This window comes from Acomys minous (genome assembly GCF_964271855.1).
Source record: "Acomys minous genome assembly, chromosome: 14".
Classification (NCBI taxonomy): Eukaryota; Metazoa; Chordata; class Mammalia; order Rodentia; family Muridae; genus Acomys; species Acomys minous.
In genome coordinates, this window is record NC_140496.1 from 47,871,145 (window position 1) to 47,884,621 (window position 13,477).

General features: G+C 49.1%; 1 protein-coding gene across 6 annotated transcripts in view; it reads right to left on the reverse strand.

Annotated features, from left to right (window-relative positions):
- Nucleotides 1-1,680: 1,680 nt before the first annotated feature.
- Nucleotides 1,681-13,477, reverse strand: part of ZNF827 (zinc finger protein 827) — a 175,199-nt gene continuing 163,402 nt past the window's right edge. Inside the window, exons 12-15 of one of the 6 annotated variants that reach the window (XM_084757518.1) lie at nt 9,797-9,988; nt 9,241-9,418; nt 7,371-7,403; nt 5,691-5,811 (exon numbers count right to left, since the gene is read on the reverse strand). In XM_084757518.1, the coding sequence (XP_084613644.1) occupies nt 7,388-7,403; nt 9,241-9,418; nt 9,797-9,988 (386 nt within the window). In that variant the 3' untranslated portion in view covers nt 5,691-5,811; nt 7,371-7,387. Of the gene's footprint in view, nt 5,812-7,370; nt 7,404-9,227; nt 9,419-9,796; nt 9,989-13,477 lie in introns of those variants that run through there. The other 5 variants (XM_084757520.1, XM_084757519.1, XM_084757517.1 and 2 more) reach the window with 5 other exon arrangements.

Genomic DNA, 13,477 nt, shown 5'->3' on the forward strand with positions numbered 1-13,477 from the left:
TTTACAAAGCCAGGCCCATTCTGAGGAGGCCTCTTCTATTCGGAGGGACTTTAACACAGTTGTTAGGAATGCTGGCAGAAATGTCTGGAATGTTTGTAACTGACACTCCTTTGAGATGGAGCCTGAGCCTCTAAGGGAACTAACCCCTTGACCTTGGGATTCCACTCCCATTCCCAGGTTCTAAGCTGCCCCTGGGAGGGGGTTAGTTTGACATTCTCTAGCTGCTGGGCAGCATAGCTGAAGCCCCTCAGTTGCCAGCCTCTTCTCCTGTGTGCCCTGAGCTCTTCTTTGTCCCTTTTCATCGTGGAATGAGAACACTGAGGGGCCCAACGAGGTCTCTCTTTCCCACCAACACTCACCCAGCCTTAGTTACCCCCCCCCCCATCCGCCAGAGCCTCGGACTGATGGTCAGATGTCCTCTGGCGGGAAGCATGAAGCAAGCCACCCACCACAGGTAAATATGGAACTCATGGCCAGGAGCCCAGGCTTATCTACTGCAAGGCATGCCTCTGTATCTATGATTAAATATCAGGTGGCCAGTCCATAAATGAAGATGCCTTCTGTCCTGAACACTCTGATCTCAGACCATCCCTTCTATGCAGGGGAAACCCATTGCAGGGGAAATGATCTCCAAACGATGAGTGTTTTCTGTACACTGCAGGCTGCTCTCAATTACAGGGAATATATACAGTAACTATTGTGTCTAGGAGAAACCAAACCAAACCAAATAATGTGTGCACCGTGGGAAGTCACTTGTGCTGGGAATGCTGACAAAGGAGGCCTAGGCAGCCCTAAACAAAACTGACAAATGGGCCACATAAAATAATGTCTTCACCTATAAAGAGTTAGTGAATAAAAACGAAGATGGAAGTAACGATTAGCGAATGATTCATTTACACGATGGCTTCTTCTATGGTACTACAGTTAAAGAACGTATCGGGCCGCGTTAAGTGTTAGACTAAAGTGGCTCACAGTATTTTGAAATAAACAAGGCACATTAGATTTATAAGCGTGCAAATTGTGAGCCAGGCTGAATGTTCTCATGTGCCCTTTTATACATTTTTATCAAGTGCCCTGGATTCACAGGAAGGTCTCACAGGTGGAACTTTAAGATGAATTTTTAAAAATTATTTTCAGTAGTCACTATGATTTTCATTTCCTGTTTTTTGGTCTCAGGTAATTTCTCAGGCACATTCCCTTGACTGACAAACCATGACTCTTTGCCCGTGTATAGACTATATTTAGCTTGCAGACTACACTATTCCCCCCTTATTAAAATCTCCTAGTTGCTGAACTTCATTAAGACAAATGGAGTCATCTGTATTTCACCCCCTTTGGCTATGAGGTCAATCAAATGATTCCCGGCAGCGGAAGGTAAGGACCCTGAGCACTTTGAACCATTCCTAGGTAATCCTAGGAGCTGCTGTGGCCCTGCAAGCCGCATGATGCTCCCAGCAGCCTCAACAGTAGCGGCTTGCACAGTACCGTGTGCACAGAAGCCTCGGCTGTTCAGAACTCTGCGACTCTGTCGCGCTCTGCGACAGTTATAGCTAGCGCAGGATGTTTCAGAAAACCTGGAATACAGTGAACGGAAAATAACAGAACAAAGAAAGATGAACAAAACGCTGGGGCTTCACAAGTAGTCAAGGATGGCAACCAAGAAAGAAAAAGAAGCCGGAGTATAGCCAACCTTTTTTTTTTTTTAATTCGAGTATATTATACTTCCAAACTCGATACACTAGAAATTGGCAATGCAACGTAAGATGCAAAGGAAAATACCAGTTACTGTCAAAATGACCCTGTACAGCCTTGTAATGCAAAAGCTTTATACAATACAAATTTTCAGTAATGTACACAAACCTTGACAGTATGATCATCTGAACATAATATGAGGAATCTAAAAAAAAAAGAAAGAAAGAAAGAAAAGAAAAAGGGACAGAAGAAAGAAAGTGCTGTGAGCCCTAACTGCATTCCTATATGGAAAACCAAGCCAGCGTTCACGGAAGAATGCGTACTGAAAACTGAAAGTTGCTAGGCAAGTTGCTAAAAGATGTTAGTGTTTTTCCATGGAAAGGGATACCTATGGGATACATCCTTCCCGGAGCATCAAACTGCAAACCAGATTCAGGGGCACATTTTGTCTATGTGGACTCTGAAAAAAATGCTGTAGATTTTTCTTCTTTATTAATAACAACAACAATAATATAAAAAGTCAAACAAACTGCAAACACACGTTTTCTCACTCAGAAAACTTTATAATTTACCAGAAAGATCGATGACTCTTTCCAAAGTGCTAAAAAAATGTTGCCCAATTACATTAAGCATTACGAAGTCATTCAAATACAGGTTCAGTGGCAAGCAGTTGAAATGCATGGCCTTTGAGCAGCGACATCTCCGTCCACCCTCACTCTCTCAAGTCCCCACCTGAAGACCTCTTGTTGCACAGGGGCACGCTGTAAAACCCAGGGTCCTTGTGAGCAGGGCCACCCACCCATTCAGGTTCTTAACCTGTTGGTGCATCTAAGAGTCACCTTCCTGTCTACCTCTGGGGGATCACAGTGGCCCCCTCCCTCACCTGTCATCACTGAACCTGCAGTTTTGAAAACACATTACTAGCCAAGTGGCACAGTCTCCATTAAATGGGGATAAAGACATGACTTAACAAAATAAAACAAAACAAAAGCAAAAAAAAAAAAAAAACCAACCAACCAACCAAACAAAAAAAAACAACGAACCCACCCATCAACCAAGTGATCTTGGGAGCATTTTGTTCAGGAGTTTCTATAGTGTCTTTTACTGAGATAGCGACGTGGCGAGTTGAACACCGTGTTTAAAAAGGCCAAGAGCAAAGATCTCTGCTGGAGCACGACAGACCGTGGGGCCTTCCTGGCCTGGCTGATTGGTCTCCCTGCTTTGTGGACATCTCTGTAGTGTAAACTTGTTTGCCAGGGCCCTAATCAGGCTCCTCACCCGTGGCTGGATGTCAGGTGTGGGGAGGGAAGCAGAGGCCTGCCAGGGTTAGGAGAGGGAGGCTGAGAGGGAAGAGGGCGCCAGAGTTGTGGAGTTCGCAGACTCTGGCTTCCCGTCGGACTGCCTGCGGTAATTTCTACGAAGCACTCCTGACTAGAGGAAGAAAATTAGGGACGCTTTTATTTCCCCCTGGTTAAAGTAACAAAAAAGGAAAGGTGGGTATTCACCCACCCGGAGGGCGACACAGTGTGGGAACACAGCAACGGTTCGGAAGTGTTTCTCCTGGACACCAGTTCTTCCATTGATAAGTAATATAGACACTTTCATACTCCAAACTCCCCCGTCTTTATACGGAGCACATTTCTTCTCGCTCTTTCAGCCTGTTGCATACTGGAAATTCTGCTGTCTTACAAATGCAGGCAGTGGGCATATTCAGCCAAAGGTTTTTCGTTTCCTTTTTTAAACCATTGCTTTTTAAGATGAGCAAAGGGCTACATAACCGAATCACACCTGCTCTTGATGCAAATAAAGTGCTGCACACAAACTGCCATTTTAATGACCATAAAATAAGAGCTTTAAATAAGTATAAAGTGAGCCTCCTAGCAGGTTACATCTGCCAGGCGTTAACAAATGGAATCTGGGGTTACTAACACAGGGAGGGTATGCTCTTCACCAGAGGCTCTGCCAACAGTGGAGACTCCTGGGGCATCAACAGAGGCATAGGACTAAACAGCACCTTTTTGTTGCGTCCTTCCTTATACGTCAAAGAGGTCGTGGCTAAAATGTCAAACATACAGTCTACTCATTCCATTAAAAAAAGGTAATTTCCTTCCTTTTCTTTTACGTATTCCTTTTCCCCCCAATGAGAAACAAAACTAGTGCAAGACCAACGCACTGTGCAAAGCTGCCGTTTCTTTTTAGTCTGAGCATTTACACCCAGAATCGATCCAAACCCCTTTAATCTCCTTGGCTGGATTTATCAACCATAAAAATTCCCACTCACACAAACTTTTCCTGCAAACAAACAATGATAACAACTGAATCAATACAGCACACACACATATATTCTGCCCTTTAAAAAGGATAAACTCTTGTGTGTGTCTGTGTGTGTGTGTGTGTGTGCGCACAAACAGCAAACATCTTGTTTCCGAGTGGGCCCACACATGGAACACTCAGGTTTTGTGACGTCAGCTGCGGAGCTTTGAGGCATTTCTTAGCCGGTCTGTCACCAGTTCTTTTCGTCCTCCTAAGTGGAGATGTGAACTCCATGCTTGGAGCTTTCTAGTGGACATAGCCTGGCCACCCCCAGCTCTCCTTCCACTAAGCACCAGGCCCTACCGCTCTGTAGCCATAAAGTAGAGAGGGGAAGCCAGTGGGGGAGGTGGGAGACTGTAGTGGGTGGACAATCACTGTCAAAGAGGCGGTACAAAAAGAATGTGCAATAGAAATGTCATGGCACACATATAGACACACACACAGACACACACACACACACACACACACACACACGCACGCACGCACGCACGCAAACATGCACGCAAACACGCACACTCACGCACAAGTGCGCACAGTCTTTCTCTTTCCCAATCCACAAATGCCCATGAGACCCCACTCACCCAACAGAAAACCCAAGGTACCAGTTGAGAAGCTTCCAAGTGCTGACTGCTATTAAGGACACTCTCTTTAGGGTCTGACATGACAAAATTCGTTTCAGAGAGGCGTGTACGGAGGAGGGCCGAGAGTGGGAGTGACGGCTGGGGAGGCATGCCTCTGTAGGTACAAATAGGCAGCAGATCGCCTCTCTGAAGATTGGATAAGCAGCTTTCAGGTAAATGCAATAGGTATACATACGGAGCCAATTTTCTATTCCTTACTAAAGATATACAGTACACGTGGTCCAGACCCTTGGGGCCTGTAAGGTTTGCAGCAACATACACCTGCTGGGGCTGTGTTTAAGTTTTGTGGGTTTCTGTCTTTCCCTGTCTCTGTCTCTTGGTTTTTGGTACAGAGCGCGGCTGCTCTCAGACAGTCTCTGCTCTTTCTCTTAGGCCAAGATAGGCAAGGAAGGAGTGTTTGGGCGAGGGGACGCTGGGGGGCGCAGTCTGAGGTCGGGGAGGGTGGAATGTGAGATCCAGGTGGTTTTGGGGGTACAACATGGTTAAGGGAATGAGATGGGCAAAATCTGAGTTCCGGTATTTGTCAAGACGCAGCGGGGAGCCACTGAAGGCCAAGGCCTTGAGCGCCAGGTTGGGCTCGGAGCTGCTGCCGTGGGCTGCCGACAAGGCCACGGTCTGCAGAGCCTGCGAGGCGGACATGACCGACAGTGGGGACAAGAGACTCCGGCCACCGCCCACCACCAGGAGCGGGGCTCCAGGGCCAGCTGGCTCCCTGGAGGCTGGACTCGGGCCTTTCTTGTCCTCCTCGGGGCAGTCTCCATTCTGGTGTTTCTTCACGTGACGGCTGAAGACAAAGGGGTGTGTGGTCTTGAACAGGCACTCTCCGCAGCTGAAGGTCTGGCGGGGGGCGTGCTTCAGCTTCTTGTGCAGGTTCAGATTGTCCTTGCGCTTGCAGCTGTAGCTGCACTGGTCACAGTGGAAGGGCCGCTCCCCGGTGTGCACGCGCACATGCTCGATGAGCTTGTTGGCCGTCTTGGACAGGTAGCCGCACTGGTCACACTTGTAGTGGTTGCCCAGGCGATGCTCGCGGGTGTGCGTCTCCAGGTCCAGCTGGTTGGCCTTCACTGTCTGGCAGATCCGGCACTTGTACTCCATCTTGTAGTGGGTCTTGAGGTGGCACTCCATGGCAGCAGGGCGGTTGGTGGAATAAATGCAGAATGGGCACCTGCCGGGAGGGGGTAAGCAATGCAAGGAAGGGTTAGCAGGGCGGGGTCCAATGGCAACCCTGCACCCCCCCCCCTCCTCACCAGCCTGCCCTGGGTGAGCCTTTGGGTCCCCAAGGCCTGGCCTGCTCAGCCCTGCCACCTCTCAGATGGCCCTGCTCGGCTTCACTGCTGACAGTGGGGTGCAGGTTAGCAGGGAGCTCTGGGCTGTCCCATTTAGCTGGTTTGGGGAGCTCCAGGCTGTTCCAGCCGAGGCCAGCCCTCACAGAGGAGCAGAAAATTCAAGGAGCAGACCAAGCTGGTACTCCCTCCTGCCCCCACCCTGCCCCTGGGGCCCTCTCCACCCCCTCCATCCCCCCACGGGACATGGCAGAAGTCAGGGCTTCCTGACCTCCCCTCTAGATGGGAGCAACACAAAGAATCGACTTTTCATGCACCACACCAAGCACACGCAGAGAGGCTAAGAGGTTTAAAGAACAGCTTATAGGGGAGAGCTACCTCCAGCAAACAGGAAGTCAACAGGAGGCAGAGTCGTGCTTATTAAAGGGATGCTAGGATGAAAAGCTTGTGTGTGTCCCTCTGTGTGCCAAGGTATATGTGTGTGTGTGTGTATGTATGCACGCGTGTGTGTGCAAGCATGTACAAGTGTGTGTGCACCAACACGTGGACTCTCAGAATGTCTTCTCCTAAAGTACCAGTTCTTTGTCGGGGATCAGGAGTGGGGACCATGGCAGGGGCCTGGAAGAGGGAAGCCCACACAATGGCCCCTTGACTCATGAGGAATGAGGAGGAAGAGGAGGAGGAGGAAGGAAGTGCTCTCCAGAGCCTGAAGACATTCTTAGGACATGGCCATGTCATTAAAAACACCAGTGATCCAGCTGGACCAGGAATTCTCCCAGGGCAGGACTGTTGGAGCTTTCTTTTGCATTCCCCGTGGTGCTCAGAAGGGCACTCGGGACATAGCGACTCATGGTCTGAGCATCTCTACAAGTAACTGAGGTAGATTCAAAAAATGGTGGGCTGGGTCCAAGCTCCAGCACCTCCTGTAGCACGAGGCCTGGTATCTCCACCTTGGACCCTCCACTCTTTCCACCGTGGATTACGATACCGCCAACCCTGCCACCATCAGAGCGGCTGAGGGGAGTCAGGTAGGTATGTTCACAAAAGCTGCCTGGCTTCGCTTTTGGAAGATGCCAGGTTTGAGTCTGTGGCTTATAGGACAGCTCTATCATGTGTGCTTTTTCTAAAAAAAGTAAAAAATAAAAAATAAAAATAAAAAAATAATAATATAAAAAATTTTAAAAAAGGAAGGCAGAAGCCTGGGCGGCTGCCTCAGCTTGGACTCCGCTCCTGCAAGGCAGGGCTCGGAGGGGGACTGTCCTGAGAGGGTTGGAGAGGTGTTTAGCAGAGCCCAACACAATCAGGTGCACCGTGCACTGCGTCGTCAGCACCAAGCTTGCCCTCAGCCCCTGAACCTCAGCTGACAGAATAGTGCACAGAGATATGAAGCCCATTCCCAGGTCGAGTGCACACACAACCCCTACGCCAAGCTGGGCCTTACCTAGAGGAGTCTCAGACTCACCACTGTCCTGAGCTACGGCAAAAGAAAAATAATAGTGTAATCTTATTCGATCTGCATTATGAACAGGATATAGAGTACAAGCAGTCCCATCACAGAAAAGCATTTTAGACATCGGCGGTCTGTCTCTTGTTAAGGATGTTTCTGTGACCCTCGGCTCAATCTGTATTTCACTACTCGGGCAGAGCGTTCAGGTTTTCCCACGCTCCCCTTACAAATCTTAAAGACACTTTCTCAGGAAAATTAATTCTCTGATATGGCAAAAGAAACAAAACAAAACTCACTGACAGCCAGAAGGCATCATCTATTTTTTTTTTCCAAAGTATTCTTCTACTTGGTCATCCTAGAACGTAATCTATGATATGGGGGTGGGGGCGGGGGACATGGTTAGTACCAATGGGCAGTGTCTGACCCAGGAGAAGCACTGCGGTGTCCCCAGTGCGTCAAGCGGCGTGGGTGTGACTGAGCTACTGGAAGGTGATGACATTATTCCATCCACAGAAGGCAGGGCTCTTCTTTTTAATAAAGAGTGTACAAATTTTGATTAAGGGGCGGAGGGATCAAACTCAAATTCCCAGATAAACTTCTGCTAGGCATTTCCCCATCTATTCGTTGAATGAGTTATAAGATCTTGCCTATGACCCTCCCGCCTACACCCCCAAGAGTAGATCAAAATCAAATGGAATCAGCAGTAGGCGCTATTCCCCAACTCTTCTGATGTATTTATTTATTTATTTATTTATTTATTTTTATTTTTTTCAGAGAGTGCCCTGACTAGCCAGCCCCACTCCACCCCCCAATACTCTGCTCCAGGTCCCCCTGGGCTCTCCAACTCTTACCCTTTCAGGGGGCACTGTGGTTTCAAGGATAAAAATGTTTTAAAAGGAAAGACCCCCCTCCTCCCCTGCTTATATTAAGAAAATAAAAGAAAAAGTGTCCCCCTCCAATTCTTTTAACTACATGGGGATTTTAGATTAAAAATGCCCCGACAATTGTATCTTTCTGCACCCAACTATTTTATGGTTCTGTCTCTTTACTATATCCAAAATGCCTTGTGATTGGGCACTCTGCTTCCAGAATCACTGGGAGATTAAACTCTGGTAGTGCCGGGACATAAATTTCCTAAGGTGGAAATAATATTTTATTCTTCATGTGCCCTTTAGCACCTACGGTCTGGGTCGTGGCATGGTACGCCTGGTCAGAAGTGACGGGTCTCACTTGCAACCAGGGGCCTTGCTGCGAACACTGCCTAAGCATGATGCTCCTTGTCTGGATATTTTGGGAAGGCGTCGGCACGTCTGCAGGCAGACCTGAGGCAAGCACTTGATGTTGCATGAACACCACTGCCTCATGTCTGATGAAACCACCAGGGTTCTACCTGGGGGGGGGGGCGCTGGGTGCCTATAGTACTTAAAACTTAAATACACGTCAGGCCATCTTAAAAAAAATGAATGCAGTATCTTGCAGTGAGGACTGTGAACAGATTGACAGATACCTGGGGACACCAGCCCGACATCTGTTAAATCAGATCTGAACACACCCCCAGCACTGCAGTCAGTGTGAGTCTATCCTTCGTGCTGGGCTGAGGCTGCGTGTTCTTCCTTGCTGTGAGCCTGGGGAGCCTGTGAAGTGACTTTTCCTGCTAATGTCTGCTCACTCCCTTGGGGACAGCTGGAGCCCCAGCCAGCCAGAGGCAGCAAATCTTCCTGACTTACTCTCTCATACTATGTTCCCCATTCTGTGACCCCCCCAAAAACCGCGGGAGGGGGGGTGGCGTAGGGTGGGGTTGGGGTGGGGGGAAAAGGATGCTTAGTAACAACTCAATAAAAGATTCTGTACTTGCTTTCCTTACTTGAGCCCACCGCTGGGGACAGTGTGGCATTTCTTATGCTCCAGCAGCTGCTCGGGGGTCTTCATGAACTTGTGGCACACATCACACTCAAACATCCGGGTGATGAGGTGGATTTGTAGATGGCGTTCAAACATATTCTTCGTCTTGCAGACAAAGTTGCAAAAAACGCATTCGAACCCTGAAAGGACCGAAGCTGGGTGTAGGAGTGTGTGGGAAAGAATAGGCAGGCAGGCAGGGGGCGGGGCAGGGCGGAGCGGGGTGGGGTGGGGGCGGGGCGGGGGGGCGGGGCGAACTCCCCTTCCTGCCAATCCTGTGTCTTGTAAGAGCCTTCTAGCTACCATCCCCTACATCGCTGCGCTGAGAATGGTCGGACACTCAGCTTCAGTGTCCGTGCCCCCCTCCCTGTCTTCCCACCTCATCCCTGAGCACAAGCCAAGGCCAGGCAAAGGGCTAGTTTTCAGTGGAGAGCACCACACGGCAGTTTGGTGAGTTTAGTTCTCAGGACTGGGTTCACCCTAGATTGGGCACGGTGAGCAGGCCGTGTCTAAACTCTCACCTTTCTCTGGCTTTTCCTCGCTGTTCAGTGAGGGCTGGCTCCCAGGCACCACGGAAATGACCAGCAAGTTGTTCCCACTCTTGTTTTTCTGGGAGCTGTCGGAGTCGTCTCGGCCGTTGGCTGAATCACTCAGCGTGGACAGTGAGGAAGAGGAGGGGCTGTTAGACTCACTGGGGGTCTTCCTATCATCCCCTGGAAAGGGAAAACCAGCCAGGTCTGTAATTTGGGAGGGCTGGAAACCCTCTAGACTGATGCAGGCAAGGGAGGGGTGTCACCAGCACCTGGGGGTGTCATCACTTCCCGATCACGTGGGACACCCACTGGGAACCTGATTCTAGTGCAGCCACGCTGAGGGCATGTGTGGAATGTGGTGCCAAAATATGTCTATGGGCTTTTATTAAGGTCCTACAACAATTAAAACGTGTAACAATAGTAGCTAAGATGGATCACACACATTCCTGAGCTCCAGGATCTGTGTTCTGTTTTAAATGCCTGTCTCAGTTTACTCTCTCAAAGCTCCTAGGTCTGAGGCTGTAGCTCAGTACTGGAGAGAGGACTTAGCACACACGGGGCCCTGGGTTCAGTCTAGAGTGTGTGTACAGCATACACATCTCACAGGCACTATTATCTTTCCGGCTCCACAGATGGACAAAGTTGGCCCAGATCAGAGGTGATCGCTGTAGCAAGTTTTGAGTTAGTTAGCTATCATCAGCACACAGTGGACTCTCCTTCAAAACCACGCGTAGAGAAGCTAACAAGCCATTCAAACCCAGTGTCATGAGACGCTAGGACCTACTAAAGCCTGAACGCCAGGGATTAGAGCCTATATTGCTAATGAAACAACTGAGAACCAGATATATCAAACAACGGTTCTTACAACACGGGACTCCAGGCCATGGAGCAGTTGGTCTCTGAGACACAGGACAAGGGAGGGAAGGGCCTACAGCGGCTCAGCTTCTTTCCCTAAGGTGTGTTTTAAGTCGCAGGGCAGGAAGAGGGACATAGGAGGAGGCTGATGGACTGTCCTCAGGAAGAGACACAGCCAAGGTCTGGGAGGTCACAGTGGCCAGATGCTGCAAAACACAGTATCAAGAAAGAGCAAGTGCACAGAGGAAAATTCCCCTGCAGAGGTCAGGAGGACACAGGTGAGGAGCAGCGGCTGAGCAGCTGCCCACGCCTGGAGGGAGAAAGGCCACCTGAGAACACTGAGGGTGGTACCATAGGGGCGGTATCATAGGGCGGGCACTCCCATACAGCTGGTCCCAGTGCTGTTTCCAGCAGCCAGATCAAAAGGATACATAATCCATGGGCACTAGGTGGAACACAGAGCAAGGGCTTGAAAAGGGACAATGACTGGCCCCAAATATATGAATACCTAGGGATCCATCCCTGATTATCAAATCACGGAAGAAAGAAGACGCCCAAATACCAAGGTTGCCAGTACCTATGTCCTAAATAAAGGACAAGAACACCAGTAGGAACAAAAGATGCATAACTGAGCAGCCAGCTTGTAAAATCACAATGTTTGGTTTCCAAACAGAGATTACTAGATTGCAAAGAAACAAGAAAAACCAGCTCCAAATGGGGAGAAGAGTCAGCCAGTCAAAACTAACCCAGAACAGGCAGGGTTTTAGTGTTTAGTAGAAGACATTAGAACTGTTTCAGATGCCCAAAAGTTAGGCAGACACATAGCAGATATGGAAAGGGGTGGAAATGACATTTCTACAGATGGAGACACAAGGATGACCTCACTAGAGGGTGACACAGCAGAAGAAAGATCAGTGTGCTGGCCAGTTTCGTGTCAACTTGGCATGAGCTAGTCTTCTCAGAGGAGGGAACTTCAATTAAGAAAATGCCTCCATAAGATCAGGCTGTGGGCAAGCCTGTAGAGCATTTTGTTAATTGGTGACTTGTGGTGGAGGGCCCAGCCCATTGTGGTGGTGCCATCCCTGGGCTGGTGGCACCCAGTTCTATAGGAAATCAGGCTGTACAAGCCAGAGGAAACAAGCCAGTAAGCAGCTCCCCAGCTGCTCAGCTCCTGCCTCCAGGTTCCTGCCCTGTTTGAGTTTGAGTTCCTGTCCTGACTTCCTTCGATGGTGAACAGTGATATAGCAGTGTTAAGGCAAACAAACCCTTTCCTCCCCAACTTGCTTTTTGGTCATGGTGTTTCATCTCAGCAATAGACACTCTAACTAAGACACCCACCTCAAGTAATGGCTACTGAAAAGATCTAAAACGGAACAGAACAAGGCTCCCCAAGAAAGAGAGCATCGACCAGCTGTGAGATGCTCCAGGCGGCTTTGTCTGAGACTAACTGAGGTCCTGATTAGTTGGCCAAGACAAACCTTTTCTTTTGTTTGTTTCTTTGAGACAGGGTGTCTCTGTGTAATCCTGGCTGTCCTGGAACTTGACACATACCTCAGGCTTGAATCTAACAGAGCTCCGCTTGCTCCCGCATCCAGAGTGCTAGGATCGAAGGTGTGTGCCACCATGCCCAACTAATAATTTTTTGTTTGTTTGTTTGCGACAGGGTTTCTCTGTGTAGCCCTGGCTGTCCTGGAACATGCTCTGTAGACCAGGCTGGCCTTAAACTCACAGGCCTGCCTCTGCCTCCTAAATGCTGGGATTAAAGGCATGCGCCAGCAGCCTACAGCTGACGATTTTTTTGAGGTAATCAAGATGTTTCTAATTTGTGGAAAACCCTAAAGCCTGGTATCCGAGAAGCTCAACGAATGCCGAGCACAAGAAACACAGAGGTCAATGCTACACACCCATCATCACCCCACCAATCAGAAAGGGAGGCAGCATTGAGGGTTCAATGTCAGTTTGGGCTAGATAGTGAGACGCTGCCTAAAAAAGAGGACATCCACGTCAGGAGACACAGGGGACACCACCATCAAATTGCTCAAAACAAGCAAAAAGAAAAGAAAGAAAAACCATCCAAGCACCCAGTGTGATGCCATGCTTGTGTCCCAGCACTCAAGGGGTTAAAGCAGGACGCCAGAGAGAGACCCAGGGCAGCTTGAGCTCCATAGTGATACTGCCTAAAAGAAAGTAAAGTAGAAGAAAAGGCAAGAAAGAAGAAGAGCAAGAGCCGGGCGTGGTGGCGCACGCCTTTAATCCCAGCACTCGGGAGGCAGAGGCAGGTGGATCGCTGTGAGTTCGAGGCCAGCCTGGTTTACAAAGTGAATCTAGGACAGCCAAGGCTACACAAAGAAACCCTGTCTCGAAAATCCTCCCCCCAAGAAGAGGAGGAGGAGAAGGAGGAGGAGGAAGAGGAGGAGGAGGAGGAGGAGGAGGAGGAGGAGGAAGAGGAGGAAATTCCTAGGAACAGCCATAAGCAAGGTTATATTATGTGGGACAGAAGCGAGACAGACAGCAGGCTTTCCCACAGGAAGATCTGTAGGGAAAGACACCAAGGAACACCTTCAAAGAAATGCAAGACTGTCCATCTCGAGTTTCAGACCTGGTGAAAATGTATCATTAGAAGGAAGGGCAAACAAACGAAATTTGGATATTAAAAAAGATGAAAGAACGTGTCACCCACTGGACTACATCCCATGGAGTATGAATATTGGTCTCGATAACTTCATAATAATTCAACTTACTAATGCACAGATTTAGATGAGCAGAGCTGGGGCCTCTCAAAGGTCAAGCCTCTCAAAGCAGCAGCAGACGGAA